General features: G+C 40.9%; 1 protein-coding gene across 1 annotated transcript in view; it reads left to right on the top strand.

Annotated features, from left to right (window-relative positions):
• LOC133645460 (maturin-like) overlaps window positions 1–14,471 on the top strand; it is a 31,937-nt gene extending 17,466 nt beyond the window's left edge. Inside the window, exons 2-3 of the mRNA XM_062040296.1 lie at window positions 8,988–9,110; window positions 13,725–14,471. Of these exons, the coding sequence (XP_061896280.1) occupies window positions 8,988–9,110; window positions 13,725–13,811 (210 nt within the window). The 3' untranslated portion in view covers window positions 13,812–14,471. The remainder of the gene's footprint in view (window positions 1–8,987; window positions 9,111–13,724) is intronic.
• Window positions 14,472–17,090: the final 2,619 nt, after the last annotated feature.

Here is a 17,090-nt window from a genome sequence, read left to right as displayed (position 1 = left end):
CTCACTATTATGTTAGATCCACTATGGACTGGACTCTCACACTATTATGTTAGATCCACTATGGACTGGACTCTCACTATTATGTCAGATCCACTATGGACTGGACTCTCACTATTATGTTAGATCCACTATGGACTGGACTCTCACTATTATGTTAGATCCACTATGGACTGGACTCTCACTATTATGTTAGATCCACTATGGACTGGACTCTCACTATTATATTAGATCCACTATGGGACGGCGTGGCGCAGTTGGGAGAGTGGCCGTGCCAGCAACCTGAGGGTTCCTGGTTCAATCCCCACCTTCTACCAACCTCGCCACGTCCGTTGTGTCCTTGAGCAAGACACTTCACCCTTGCTCCTGATGGGTCGTGGTTAGGGCCTTGCATGGCAGCTCCCGCCATCAGTGTGTGAATGTGTGTGTGAATGGGTGAATGTGGAAATAGTGTCAAAGCGCTTTGAGTACCTTGAAGGTAGAAAAGCGCTATATAAGTATAACCCATTTACCATTTACCATTTATTATGTTAGATCCACTATGGACTGGACTCTCACTATTATGTTAGATCCACTATGGACTGGACTCTCACTATTATGTTAGATCCACAATAGACTGGACTCTCACTATTATGTTAGATCCACTATGGACTGGACTCTCACACTATTATGTTAGATCCACTATGGACTGGACTCTCACTATTATGTTAGATCCACTATGGACTGGACTCTCACACTATTATGTTAGATCCACTATGGACTGGACTCTCACACTATTATGTTAGATCCACTATGGACTGGACTCTCACTATTATGTTAGATCCACTATGGACTGGACTCTCACACTATTATATTAGATCCACTATGGACTGGACTCTCACACTATTATGTTAGATCCACTATGGACTGGACTCTCACTATTATGTTAGATCCACTATGGACTGGACTCTCACACTATTATGTTAGATCCACTATGGACTGGACTCTCACACTATTATGTTAGATCCACTATGGACTGGACTCTCACACTATTATGTTAGATCCACTATGGACTGGACTCTCACACTATTATGTTAGATCCACTATGGACTGGACTCTCACTATTATGTTAGATCCACTATGGACTGGACTCTCACACTATTATGTTAGATCCACTATGGACTGGACTCTCACTATTATGTCAGATCCACTATGGACTGGACTCTCACTATTATGTTAGATCCACTATGGACTGGACTCTCACTATTATGTTAGATCCACTATGGACTGGACTCTCACTATTATGTTAGATCCACTATGGACTGGACTCTCACACTATTATGTTAGATCCACTATGGACTGGACTCTCACTATTATGTTAGATCCACTATGGACTGGACTCTCACACTATTATGTTAGATCCACTATGGACTGGACTCTCACTATTATGTCAGATCCACTATGGACTGGACTCTCACTATTATGTTAGATCCACTATGGACTGGACTCTCACTATTATGTTAGATCCACTATGGACTGGACTCCCACTATTACGCTAGATCCACTATGGACTGGACTCTCACTATTATGTTAGATCCACTATGGACTGGACTCTCACACTATTATGTTAGATCCACTATGGACTGGACTCTCACTATTATGTTAGACCCACTATGGACTGGACTCTCTCTATTATGTTAGACCCACTATGGACTGGACTCTCACACTATTATGTTAGACCCACTATGGACTGGACTCTCACTATTATGTTAGATCCACTATGGACTGGACTCTCACACTATTATGTTAGATCCACTATGGACTGGACTCCCACACTATTATGTTAGATCCACTATGGACTGGACTCTCACTATTATGTTAGATCCACTATGGACTGGAATCTCACACTATTATATTAGATCCACTATGGACTGGACTCTCACACTATTATGTTAGATCCACTATGGACTGGACTCTCACTATTATGTTAGATCCACTATGGACTGGACTCTCACACTATTATGTTAGATCCACTATGGACTGGACTCTCACACTATTATGTTAGATCCACTATGGACTGGACTCTCACACTATTATGTTAGATCCACTATGGACTGGACTCTCACACTATTATGTTAGATCCACTATGGACTGGACTCTCACTATTATGTTAGATCCACTATGGACTGGACTCTCACACTATTATGTTAGATCCACTATGGACTGGACTCTCACTATTATGTCAGATCCACTATGGACTGGACTCTCACTATTATGTTAGATCCACTATGGACTGGACTCTCACTATTATGTTGGATCCACTATGGACTGGACTCTCACTATTATGTTAGATCCACTATGGACTGGACTCTCACTATTATATTAGATCCACTATGGACTGGACTCTCACACTATTATGTTAGATCCAGTGGAGGCTGGTGACTTCCAGAATTGAGGAGGCCATTTTTTTCCGCTTGCTCACTTCACTCGCGATGGAATGTTCCCTGTTCTCTTATCTGTCTTTGTGCTGGCCAAAGGCATACTATTTGGAGTGTAAGCTACAGTCAGAAAGTTCTTGCTGATGCAATTCATTGTGCAGAGCTTAGCCTTGTGCCTTCCTGAAGAAATTACATTGCTGTAAGTCTATGAGCCTGCCTGATAATTAAGCTGAGAAATGACGTTTGGATGTTATATAAACGCCAAGTGAACATGTGTAAAAGGCAGGGATTTTAATTATGTAGTTAAAAACAATTTTGTTTAGCTTACATTTTTCATTCTTCTACAGCTTCAACATGTAATCACCAATTTAATCAAGTTTAGCATATAAAAAAGATAAGATAACACTTTCTTTATCATATGTAGTTTTATTCAATATATTTAATATAAAATATGTAAACATATGGTTCCAGTTGGCTTTATCTGCTGAGAAACACAGACAAAATGGAGTGTTATTACTACTGAGAACTAGTGGTGTAACACTGGTAGAGACATCTAATTAGTTCAACTCACATCTGGTTTAGCTGAGGGGCGGCATGCTCTCTCCTGGACTCCACTCCACAGGTTGGTGCTGGCTTCATTTACTGAGAAATACAGGACATGAAATTTTGTGTTATTACTACTGAGAACTAGTGGTGTAACACTGCTATTACTACTGAGAACTAGTGGTATAACACTGGTAGAGATTTCAACCCACCTCTGGTTTAGCTGAGGGGCGAGGGGCTCTCTCCACAACTCCACTCTACGGGTTGCAGCTGGCTTCATCTACTGAGAGACATGAAATGGAGTGTTATTACTACTGAGAACTAGTGGTGTAACACTGGTAGACACCCAGTTCATCCAAAAAGTAATTCAGATTGTACTGCAATTTCTTGAGAGCAAAGTAGTGAGAATACTCACAGGTCGTGTGGATCCAGAACGTGTCCAACTCAGCCATCCATCCCCAGATTTAAAAAAAACTGTAACGTTGATTGCAAAAACGGTCTTGTCTCTGCTTTTTGTTTCCCTTCAACAATTAAAAAAAAAGTACAAAAGAAAATGAAATATAGCCTAGGCCTAGAAAAATAATTTAGGCCTACTTAAAAGTAAAGTCCATTCTCCTGTTTGTTTGTGCTGCAAAGATGTCTATGGTCTTTTCATACCACTGTGGATTCTCTCTAAGAGATTTTAGAATCCTTCTTTCAAGTGCGATGATAGCCAAGCTCCTCAGTCGATCTTGTCCGATTGTGTTCCTTGCATACGTTTTCAGTCTTTTCAGACAAGAGAAACTTCTCTCCACCCCGGCAGACGTAGCCCCGATAGAGGCAACGAGACACATTAGTCTGTACAGTTCAGGCATTGCTTCGCTCAGTTCATTGGTTTTCATTGCGCACAGTGAATCACACAACCTAGCGCTGCCCTGGAGGTCCTTGTTATTGTAAAACACCTGCAGTTCTGACTTCAGTTTTACCATATCGAATAAATGACCATAGTTATCTTTCAGACTTGTGAATGCTGCCTGTGGAAACTCTTTTTTGTAGGAGTCATATAGGTCAAAATCTAGAAGCTCCATAAACCTCATACATTCAAGATTTTGAAACCTCTGCTCAATCTGATTTTTAACGCTTACATGGATGGAGTCGTAAAGTCGCTTGTAAACTTCTCTTGGGTCCTCGTTACCTTGTCTGCGTCTTTTGCTGTGATGTGCCGGGTCCTCTGTCACATCTGTTGTTTTACTGAAAATCCTATCAAATACCTGCTCTGACCTCAGCTCCTCTATTGTTTGTAGGAGCCTATTAACTCTGTTTTTACAGAAGGAAATATCCATTGCTTTCTTCTGCAAAATATCAAACACAACATCTGTGTGTGCAAAAATCTGCTCAAATGTAAAAAGCAAAAACATGAATTCAAAGTCTTCTAACTTTGCATTGAATCCATCTGCCATCCTTATAGACTCATCATCCATAGAGGGGTGATTTATGATGTTAGTGAATGTCTCCATCAGGCGGTCTCTGTTTTCAGCCACAGTATTGACGAGACGAGAGGTGAAGTTCCAGCGTGTGGGTGCACTTTTGGGCATTCTGGAACACCTGGTTTCTTCCAACATCATCACTCGTTTGGTCGACTTGCTGAAGAAGGATGTGAACCCACCAAGAGTGGCGAAGAACACCTTGGCCTTGGGGATGTTTTTCAATCCTTGGCAGAGGATGAGATTGAGGCGATGTGCGTAGCAATGCACAAATATATATCTCGCCGATTTCCGAGGTCGTTTTAAGCAAAAGTATTTGGCTATATGAGCTATAAACTTCACGGATGATAGCCAGGGGTGTTCTCTAAATTTCCTGAAAAGCACAAGTTGATAGGACACTCGTAGCCACTATGGCGAGTGTTTGTTTGACTGAAGTGGCTGGCGAATTCTCAAAATGGCTTCTGTGTTGATTAGGAAAGGAAAGGATTGATTCCAAATGAACCAGTAGCATGTGATTGGACGAACAAAATGTCAATCTTTCAGCCCTGGACACAATGCATGGTGAGGCCAGGCCTCCGTTGCCCACCCATTTTCAGTGATCTGGCCAATCACATATTGGCATGAAAAAGCATGCATTACATTGACTTCTATGAGAAGCTAATTTCCTAGGGGAGGCCTGGCCTCCCTTAATACAAACTGATAGGGAAATCTGGCCTGTTGCTTTACAATTGCAATATTGGGTTTTAGCCATGGGAACATTTAGATTTATGAACAAAACTAAAATAATATGAATATAAAAAATAAAAAAATATGTTTTTTGTTAAAATAAATAAATAAAATAAATATATTTATTGTTTTTTTTAAATCTCTCTCTTCTCTCAAATTATTGGGGAGGCCAGGCCTCCTCCACCTCTATGGAGGAGCCTCCACTGGTTAGATCCAGTATGGACTGGACTCTCACTATTATGTTAGATCCACTATGGACTGGACTCTCACTATTATGTTAGATCCACTATGGACTGGACTCTCACTATTATGTTAGATCCACTATGGACTGGACTCTCACACTATTATGTTAGATCCACTATGGACTGGACTCTCACTATTATGTTAGATCCACTATGGACTGGACTCTCACACTATTATGTTAGATCCACTATGGACTGGACTCTCACACTATTATGTTAGATCCACTATGGACTGGACTCTCACACTATTATGTTAGATCCACTATGGACTGGACTCTCACTATTATGTTAGATCCACTATGGACTGGACTCTCACTATTATGTTAGATCCACTATGGACTGGACTCTCACTATTATGTTAGATCCACTATGGACTGGACTCTCACTATTATGTTAGATCCACTATTGACTGGACTCTCACACTATTATGTTAGATCCACTATGGACTGGACTCTCACTATTATGTTAGATCCACTATGGACTGGACTCTCACACTATTATGTTAGATCCACTATGGACTGGACTCTCACTATTATGTCAGATCCACTATGGACTGGACTCTCACTATTATGTTAGATCCACTATGGACTGGACTCTCACTATTATGTTAGATCCACTATGGACTGGACTCTCACTATTATGTTAGATCCACTATGGACTGGACTCTCACTATTATGTTAGATCCACTATGGACTGGACTCTCACACTATTATGTTAGATCCACTATGGACTGGACTCTCACTATTATGTTAGATCCACTATGGACTGGACTCTCACTATTATGTTAGATCCACTATGGACTGGACTCTCACTATTATGTTGGATCCACTATGGACTGGACTCTCACACTATTATGTTAGATCCACTATGGACTGGACTCTCACTATTATGTTAGATCCACTATGGACTGGACTCTCACACTATTATGTTAGATCCACTATGGACTGGACTCTCACACTATTATGTTAGATCCACTATGGACTGGACTCTCACACTATTATGTTAGATCCACTATGGACTGGACTCTCACTATTATGTTGGATCCACTATGGACTGGACTCTCACTATTATGTTAGATCCACTATGGACTGGACTCTCACTATTATGTTAGATCCACTATGGACTGGACTCTCACACTATTATGTTAGGTCCACTATGGACTGGACTCTCACACTATTATGTTAGATCCACTATGGACTGGACTCTCACACTATTATGTTAGATCCACTATGGACTGGACTCTCACACTATTATGTTAGATCCACTATGGACTGGACTCTCACACTATTATGTTAGGTCCACTATGGACTGGACTCTCACACTATTATGTTAGATCCACTATGGACTGGACTCTCACTATTATGTCAGATCCACTATGGACTGGACTCTCACTATTATGTTAGATCCACTATGGACTGGACTCTCACACTATTATATTAGATCCACTATGGACTGGACTCTCACACTATTATGTTAGATCCACTATGGACTGGACTCTCACTATTATGTTAGATCCACTATGGACTGGACTCTCACACTATTATGTTAGATCCACTATGGACTGGACTCTCACACTATTATGTTAGATCCACTATGGACTGGACTCTCACACTATTATGTTAGATCCACTATGGACTGGACTCTCACACTATTATGTTAGATCCACTATGGACTGGACTCTCACTATTATGTTAGATCCACTATGGACTGGACTCACACACTATTATGTTAGATCCACTATGGACTGGACTCTCACTATTATGTCAGATCCACTATGGACTGGACTCTCACTATTATGTTAGATCCACTATGGACTGGACTCTCACTATTATGTTGGATCCACTATGGACTGGACTCTCACTATTATGTTAGATCCACTATGGACTGGACTCTCACTATTATATTAGATCCACTATGGACTGGACTCTCACACTATTATGTTAGATCCAGTATGGACTGGACTCTCACTATTATGTTAGATCCACTATGGACTGGACTCTCACTATTATGTTAGATCCACTATGGACTGGACTCTCACTATTATGTTAGATCCACTATGGACTGGACTCTCACTATTATGTTAGATCCACTATGGACTGGACTCTCACTATTATGTTAGATCCACTATGGACTGGACTCTCACTATTATGTTAGATCCACTATTGACTGGACTCTCACACTATTATGTTAGATCCACTATGGACTGGACTCTCACTATTATGTTAGATCCACTATGGACTGGACTCTCACACTATTATGTTAGATCCACTATGGACTGGACTCTCACTATTATGTCAGATCCACTATGGACTGGACTCTCACTATTATGTTAGATCCACTATGGACTGGACTCTCACTATTATGTTAGATCCACTATGGACTGGACTCTCACTATTATGTTAGATCCACTATGGACTGGACTCTCACTATTATGTTAGATCCACTATGGACTGGACTCTCACACTATTATGTTAGATCCACTATGGACTGGACTCTCACTATTATGTTAGATCCACTATGGACTGGACTCTCACTATTATGTTAGATCCACTATGGACTGGACTCTCACTATTATGTTGGATCCACTATGGACTGGACTCTCACACTATTATGTTAGATCCACTATGGACTGGACTCTCACTATTATGTTAGATCCACTATGGACTGGACTCTCACACTATTATGTTAGATCCACTATGGACTGGACTCTCACACTATTATGTTAGATCCACTATGGACTGGACTCTCACACTATTATGTTAGATCCACTATGGACTGGACTCTCACTATTATGTTGGATCCACTATGGACTGGACTCTCACTATTATGTTAGATCCACTATGGACTGGACTCTCACTATTATGTTAGATCCACTATGGACTGGACTCTCACACTATTATGTTAGGTCCACTATGGACTGGACTCTCACACTATTATGTTAGATCCACTATGGACTGGACTCTCACTATTATGTTAGATCCACTATGGACTGGACTCTCACTATTATGTTAGATCCACTATGGACTGGACTCTCACACTATTATGTTAGATCCACTATGGACTGGACTCTCACTATTATGTTAGATCCACTATGGACTGGACTCTCACTATTATGTTAGATCCACTATGGACTGGACTCTCACTATTATGCTAGATCCACTCGACGTCCATTGCACCTTGCCCAGGTGTGTGTGGGGACAATGAGAAACCTCTCCAATGTTTCTCATTGTCATCCCATTGGGTTGAGTTTTTTCTTGCCCTGATGTGGGATCTGAGCCCAGGATGTGGTTGTGGCTTGTGCAGCCCTTTGAGACACTGCTGATTTGGGGCTATATAAGTAAACATTGATTGATTGATTGATTGATTGATCTTACCACAAAAGTAAGGGCACAGATCATTAAATAGACAGAATTCATCTTTCAGTTCATGCTTGTGTTTTGATGTCGCCTGTAATAAGAAGCGGCGGCCTTTTAGGACTTTGCAGCACAAGTGCACAGCCATTGTTGTTTATGTGATCCGCTCCTACGTCTAGCTTCATCCTGACCCAGCTTCACTTCCTGTTGTGACAATGATGTACAGTATTTGCTGTGTTTGTGCAGCACGTGTGGAGCGAGAGCGAGGACTGCCTACCTTTCCTCCAGCTGGCTCAGGACTACATCTCGTCCTGCGGCAAGAAGACCCTGCTGGAGGTGCTGCAGAAGGTCTTCACGTCCTTCAGGCCTGTAAGACAACATTGATGTTGCTTGTCTTATTCAAATGCTGCCTTGCTCAACAGCACACAGACAGCTAAGGTCAGGCCCTCCTCAATTCTACAACAATCTGCTTCTCCAACCACCTCACAAACTCTTGGCTCTCCAACACGGTTGCAAAGGGGTGGAAAGTTTCCGGTAAATTTCCGGAAATTTACCACGGGAAGTTAAGCTTGGGAAGTTTGGAAATATTGGCCATTTTTTTTATTATTCAAAGTTGGAAACCGTCAAATTAATAAGGAATCTTCCCACAAGGAGATTGCAATTATATAATAATAATAATAATAATAATAATGATAATGGATTAGATTTATATAGCACTTTTCTAGATACTCGAAGCGCTTTACGGAGAAGTGAGAAGCCATCATCCCTTCACACCTGCTGGTGGTAAGCTACTTTCATCATCCCTTCACACCTGCTGGTGGTAAGCTACTTTCATCATCCCTTCACACTTGCTGGTGGTAAGCTACTTTCATCATCCCTTCACACCTGCTGGTGGTAAGCTACTTTCATCATTCATTCACACCTGCTGGTGGTAAGCTACTTTCATCATCCCTTCACACCTGCTGGTGGTAAACTACTTTTGTAGCCACAGCTGCCCTGAGGTAGACTGACGGAAGCGTGGCTGCCAGTTTGCACCACCCATCATTCATCATTCATTCACCAGTGCGGGTGGCACCGGGGGCAAGGGTGAGGTGTCCTGCCCAAAGACACAACGGCTACGATGCGGGGAGCGAACCTGCAACCCTCAGGTTTCTGGCACGGCCACTCTACCCACTACTCCATGCCGCCCCATATATATCAATAGTCTGGCATTTTAGATGCTGCCATCTAGTGGACAACATAAGCAATGCAGGTCAATGATGTTTTTTTATGCTCTGAGTGGAGATTTATGTGCAGCATTAACTTATATGACCAAATGCAAATAACCTTCCCTAGTCATGGTGCAAAAAGAACTATATATATATATATTATATATTATATGCTATATATATATATATATATATATATATATATATAATTTTATTTTTTTTGCGAGTGAAAAAATGATGTATGTAAAATAATTTTTCGCCAAAAGATTTCACTTGTAGAAAATTATTTTACACACTTATGAATCCTTTTTTTACTCGCAAAAAATAGTTTAGTTTTTTACTTGCGAATCGTTGGATGTGAGTAAAAACATTTGTGTGTGTTTGTGGAGTTTTGGCAGTAATTTCCCTTCATAAGCATACCATTATTAGTGCAACTGGTCAGAATGACATGGGTACCCATAATGCATTGCTGCAACAGTTCTGCGTTTTGGGCTATTTTCAGACTAAATGTTAGAATAATTATGTATAGGTTATCACACAACTCTTATGCTTAAAGGCCGTTGCTATAGTTATTATCTATTGTGCTCTTTTCTGCTTTGTGGAAGGGCACACAACTTGTTATCTTCCATGGCATATGAGGGGTGGCCTCGCCGCAGATGTTTTCTTTGTTTTAGCCCGCTAACAGCCAAAGACGTACCAGGACCTCAACGAAGATAGGACGACAGCACACAGACGAAGCAGAGACAAGGCAATCACAAGGCCCCCAGCACATTCCGTCACGTATTGTGCGTACTGCATGATATGTGTGACCACTCCCTTTAGAGGCGGCCTCAGTGATGTCAACTAGGGAACTCCTGAATAAATAGAGGAGCGCGTGGGGCTGTACCTTAGAGCGTGGTGGGAGACTGTAACTGAGTGTGCAGCCCCAAACGTTTCTCCTCAAGAGCAAAATGTAACTCTGTCTCTACCTGATTCCTTGCTTCTTGTCTTGTTTAATAGATAGTTTGGTGTTTAAACCAAAAAATGAATGTTTTTGTACCAGAACTGTATTTTCTGATAGTGTGGAACAGTCATTTGCAGTCAAGGTTAGTTTTAGGGGGGTAGTTAAAACCACAGGTGAGAATGGTGGCAGCACTACCCATTATTTTGTTCGATATTGAGGAAAAACGTGAATACCAAAAAAGCTGGGGATTTTTGCGGTTTAAAAATATAACTAGCTTTATTGTCCTGACTAAGACGAATGTTTTGATGGTGGAAGGGTTGAACATCGGTTTTAAAATGTGGGAGGAGTAGCAGAAAGAAAACAATTAATTCACCTGTAATTTTGGAAAAACTTTGAAGAATTCAATGTCGATGTGGGAATTATACAAGGACAAAAACACTAAAGAAGAAGAATAACAGAAGAATGTTGGTGTAGAATGACATATGTGTGAATGTCACAAGGCAATCATTCATTATAACCATAGAAATAACATTTTTATTGGAAAAGACATCTCTAAATGTAAATGTATTTGCTCGGGTCAGCATTGCAAATGAAAACATGTTCTGTATAAATATACAATACATGTAAACGAGGAAGTCAGGACGCTATTGTATGTTTATATACTCCATTACCCAGAAGGCTTAGCACTGCAGAAAAGAACAGGAAGTATATCTGAGCTACACTGGAGAATGACAATTGTGTGTTTTGATCAAGAAATAGTTGATATATTGTTACATTTCCTGTTTGGTCTCCACAAGAAACAAACGTAAGTTTCAATGAGAAAGACTGAGGTGTGCGTTTGAGCGCCGCTCGGAGACAATCAAGGGCGGTTGGACAAAAAACGCGGGGAAGTTGGACAAAGTAGCATCATTTGACTTCCTAGTTTACATGTATTTATATATTTATTTACCCAAGGTAAGACAACTAAGAACATGTTTTCCTTTGCAATGCTGACCTAACAAAGATGCAACATTTACATGTTAGAGATGTTGAAGTGTGATGTTAATCTCGCATCGTCTCTCATTTACCAACAAACATTATCACTACAGATGGCGGTTTTGATTGATTGATTGAGACTTTTATTAGTAGGTTGCACAGTGAAGTACATATTCCGTACAATTGACCACTAAATGGTAACACCCCAATAAGTTTTTCAACGTGTTTAAGTCGGGGTCCACTTCAATTGATTCATGTTCACAGATGTTCTTTAGGGGCAAGGGTAAATGTGTTGGAACATAAATGAATGTTTGAGATGGACAAAGACGTTTCAAGTGTAAAACATGTCTGCAAGCTGTGGACCACAGAGCAGACAGCGGAAGCCGTCGTCTGTAATTAGACATAGACTTAGACTTACACTTAGACTTAGACTTACACTTAGACTTACACTTAGACTTAGACTTCCTTTTTATTGTCATTCAAATTTGAACTTTACAGCACAGATAAGAACGACATTTCGTTACATAAGCTCATGGTAGTGCAGGATAAAAAAAGCAATAAGGTGCATATATAAATAAATAAATATATATAAATAATATATAAATATATATACAGTATAAAATAAATAAATATATATAAATAAATAAATAGATTGCTGTACAGATAAATATATTGCACTTTTTCACATGCGTCCACGTTTATGGATGTATGTTATATTGTCTTTTTATTTCTAGGGGTGGTGTTTAAAAACAATCCATCTTCATGATTCCTATTTGTAATGGTTCTTAATCGATGTAGATGATCCATATCTACTGTACAGATTCGCTTTAGAACACAGACGTGTTGGATACTTGTCTTGTTTGTATTTGATTTTATTAAAGTTTTTGGGTAGAATTATTATTTGAAGTAATATAGAAATGTATCAGAGCTGTTATCTATTGAACGGAGGGATGTAGTTCATCATAAAACTGGCACCTAATGTCATTAAAAAAGTATTGATTTTGAATCGAGAATCGTTTGGAATGGAGAATCGATTCTTAATCGAATCATTACCCCCCCCGAAGCGAATGGAAGGAGAATGGTGCGGTACCCAAAGATTCACAGCCCTTAGGTATCATGAATGAAAACAGAATAGTCATTTGACAATGAGATGTGCTTTTACAGCCAGCTAGTGTCCACTTTTAAGTCTGTGTGCTGTAAAAGGAGTACAACATCAATACAACACTTGTTCTTCTTGAAATTCACGGTGGCACAGGGGTTAGTGCATGTGCCTCACAATACCAAGGTCCTGAGTTCAATCCCGGGCTCAGGATCTTTCTGTGTGGAGTTTGCATGTTCTCCCCGTGACTGCCTGGGTTCTACTTCCTCCCACCTCCAAAGACATGCACCTGGGGATAGGCCCCTCCCACCTCCAAAGACATGCACCTGGGGATAGGCCCCTCCCACCTCCAAAGACATGCACCTGGGGATAGGCCCCTCCCACCTCCAAAGACATGCACCTGGGGATAGGTTGATTGGCAACACTAAATGGTCCCTATCTGTGATGAGGTAGTGACTTGTCCAGGGTGTACCCCGCCTTCCGCCTGAATGCAGCTGAGATAGGCTCCAACACCCCGAAAGGGACAAGTGGTATAAAATGGATAGATGCAATGATTAGGTGGAGGTTAGAAGAAACACTTGACATATTGAAAAGCCGTTCATAAAAAGTGAGATGATTCAATGTTTTTGACAAAAGAGGTTTGTGAAAAAGCTCTGGCAAATGAGAAAAAAAGCCCCGGGAATGTTGGCGGGAGGTCTTTTTGCAGCAAAGTGTTTTGCTATGAAGTCAAGTTGTAAACAAAGCCTCTTGTATTGCAGCTGCTGGGACTGCCTGACATGGAGGACGACACCTTTGAGCATTACATGGAGGGTGAAGCAGGCCAGATGGGGGTCAGCCAGCAGTGAGAAGAGGACCAACTTGATAAAAAACTAATCATCTTGAATGTTTTCGGTGGCTTTGCTTTCTAAGACGTGTTGCACTTTGTTGACCCCCCCTCCCCTCCCCTGCCCTCCCCTCCCCTCCCCTCGCACACGCATTTTGTCTAAAAGGATCCAAAGAGGGCTACGTGAGGATCCTAATCATTGACCACCTGGTTAAAGTTCCACAATAAGACAGCAGGCTTACTTGCTATGCAGAAAGATTCCTCTGTAGAGCAGCGCTTCAAAAGCTTATGACACATTTCCTTATCATTTCTGGGGTTACGTCACCTCAGGAGGACAGTGTTTTTCCCTATCTTCCTGGTTTGGAGTGTCACATGACCCGCTCCATTATCTGTGGTCTTCCTCTAGTTGTTGCCTTGCCCTTTTCCTACCTTGCAGTGCAGTACATACATGTCAGGTGACCTCGGAGGCCAACATTTAAGGGTACGCTAAATGGACTCCGCATGTACTCCTCCTGTGTAAATATTATTTTTGCTGCCGCACCGCACCGCTTTCAAGCCCTGCAAGACTCTTTCTCTTCAGCCTGTAAATGTCTGTCTTCCAATCTTCCTTCATGCAGTGTCACTTTCTTCCCTTCCTTCTCAGACATGTGTGCAATTGTTCCAATAAAGCGTGTCAACCCGTTGTTGTTGTTGTTGTTGTTGTTGACTCTATGTAGAACAAGAGATCCACTTTGAAGGCTTGTTTTAATGTGTAGAAGACTGGCAGCCTGCTCAGCACAACAAAAAAACGCTACAACTTTCCACACTCTGGTAACAAATTGTGACAACATGATCCATCCAAATAAAACAAACCCCGTTTCCATGAGTTGGGAAATGGTGTTAGATGTAAATATAAACGGAATACAATGATTTACAAATCCTTTTCAAGCCATATTCAGTTGAATATGCTACAAAGACAACATATTTCATGTTCAAACTCATAAACATTTTTCTTTTTGCAAATAATCATTAACTTTATAATTTGATGGCAGCAACACGTGACAAAGAAGTTGGGAAAGGTGGCAATAAATACTGATAAAGTTGAGGAATGCTCATCAAACACTTATTTGGAACATCCCACAGGTGAACAGGCTAATTAGGAACAGGTGGGTGCCATAATTGGGTATAAAAGTAGATTCCATGAAATGCTCAGTCATTCACAAACAAGGATGGGGCGAGGGTCACCACTTTGTCAACAAATGCCTGAGCAAATTGTTGAACAGTTTAAGAACAACCTTTCTCAAGCAGCTATTGCAAGGAATTGAGGGATTTCACCATCTACGCTCCGTAATATCATCAAAGGGTTGAGAGAATGTGGAGAAATCACTGCAGGTAAGCAGCTAAGCCCGTGACCTTCCATCCCTCAGGCTGTACTGCATCAACAAGCCACATCAGTGTGTAAAGGATATCACCACATGGAACACTTCAGAAACCCACTGTCAGTAACTACAGTTGGTCGCTACATCTGTAAGTGCAAGTTAAAACTCTCCTATGCAAGACGAAAACCGTTTATCAACAACACCCAGAAACGCCGAGCTCATCTAAGATGGACTGATACAAAGTGGAAAAGTGTTCTGTGGTCTGATGAGTCCACATTTCAAATTGTTTTTGGAAACTGTGGACGTCGTGTCCTCCGGACCAAAGAGGAAAAGAACCATCCGGATTGTTCTAGGCGCAAAGTGTAAAAGTCAGCATGTGTGATGGTATGGGGGTGTATTAGTGGCCAAGACATGGGTAACTTACACATCTGTGAAGGCACCATTAATGCTGAAAGGTACATACAGCTTTTGGAGCAACATATGTTGCCATCCAAGCAATGTTACCATGGACGCCCCTGCTTATTTCAGCAAGACAATGCCAAGCCACGTGTTACATCAACGTGGCTTCATAGTAAAAGAGTGCGGGTACTAGACTGGCCTGCCTGTAGTCCAGACATTGAAAATGTGTGGCACCTAAAATAGCAGAAGGGAGACCCCCGGACTGTTGAACAACTTAAGCTGTACATCAAGCAAGAATGGGAAAGAATTCCACTTCAAAAATGTGTCTCCTCACTTCCCAAACCAAAACTGAGTGTTGTTCAAAGGAAAGGCCATGTAACACAGTGGTGAACATGCCCTTTCACAACTACTTTGGCACGTGTTGCAGCCATGACATTCTAAGGTCATTATTATTTGCACAAAAAAAATCAATTCATGAGTTTGAACATGAAATATGTTGTCTTTGTAGCATATTCAACTGAATATGGCTTGAAAATGATTTGCAAATCATTGTATCCCGTTTATATTTACATCTAACACCATTTCCCAACTCATATGGAAACAGGGTTTGTATGTCAGCTTTTATTTTCATTCTCACCCTTTCTCTTGCACATGTTTTTGCTGTTGTACAATTTGAAATGTTAATTATTGTTTGTCAAGGTAAATATATATAAATACATAAATATATGTTATATATATATAGTCTTCAACAAATAATATTTTACATTTCAATAATTTATATAATCCATCCATCCATCCATTTTCTACCGCTTGTTCCTTTCAGGGTAGCGGGGGATGCTGGAGCCTATCTCAGCTGCATTCGGGCAAAAGGCGGGGTACACCCTGGACAAGTCACCACCTCATCACAGACAGACAACATTCACACACTAGGGACCATTTAGTGTTGCCAATCAACCTATCCCCAGGTGCATGTCTTTGGAGGTGGGAGGGGCCTATCCCCAGGTGCATGTCTTTGGAGGTGTAGGGGCCTATCCCCAGGTGCATGTCTTTGGAGGTGGGAGGGGCCTATCCCCAGGTGCCGGAGTAGAAGCCATGCAGTCACGGGGAGAACATGCAAACTCTGCACAGTTAGATCCCGAGCCTGGGATTGAACTCAGGACCTTCGTATTGTGAGGCACATGCACTAACCCCTGTCCACCGTGCAGCCTAATTTATATAATGTATTATCTAAATATAAATAAATTAATAAAATATATATATATATATATGCAAAATGTGGTAATAATATGAATCAATAAGACATTGGGTAAATCAGCTTACTTACACATGTTGCATGATTGTTCAATTTCTCTATAAACAGTATTTGTAAAGTACGTATGACTAAGTTCCAAAAAGTTAGGATTATTTGCAGACGACACGACCGTTTAGTTCAGGAGAGAAAACACAGAATGTCATACAAAAAATAACAGAATAAATGAACACATTAAAGAGGTGTTTTGACAAAAACAGACTATTTTTGAATGGGAGTAAAAGTAAAATAATGA

Source organism: Entelurus aequoreus, unplaced genomic scaffold (assembly GCF_033978785.1).
Source record: "Entelurus aequoreus isolate RoL-2023_Sb unplaced genomic scaffold, RoL_Eaeq_v1.1 HiC_scaffold_112, whole genome shotgun sequence".
Lineage (NCBI taxonomy): Eukaryota > Metazoa > Chordata > Actinopteri > Syngnathiformes > Syngnathidae > Entelurus > Entelurus aequoreus.
Note: the sequence above shows the minus strand (reverse complement) of the source record. Positions and strands in the feature narration are given on the sequence as shown.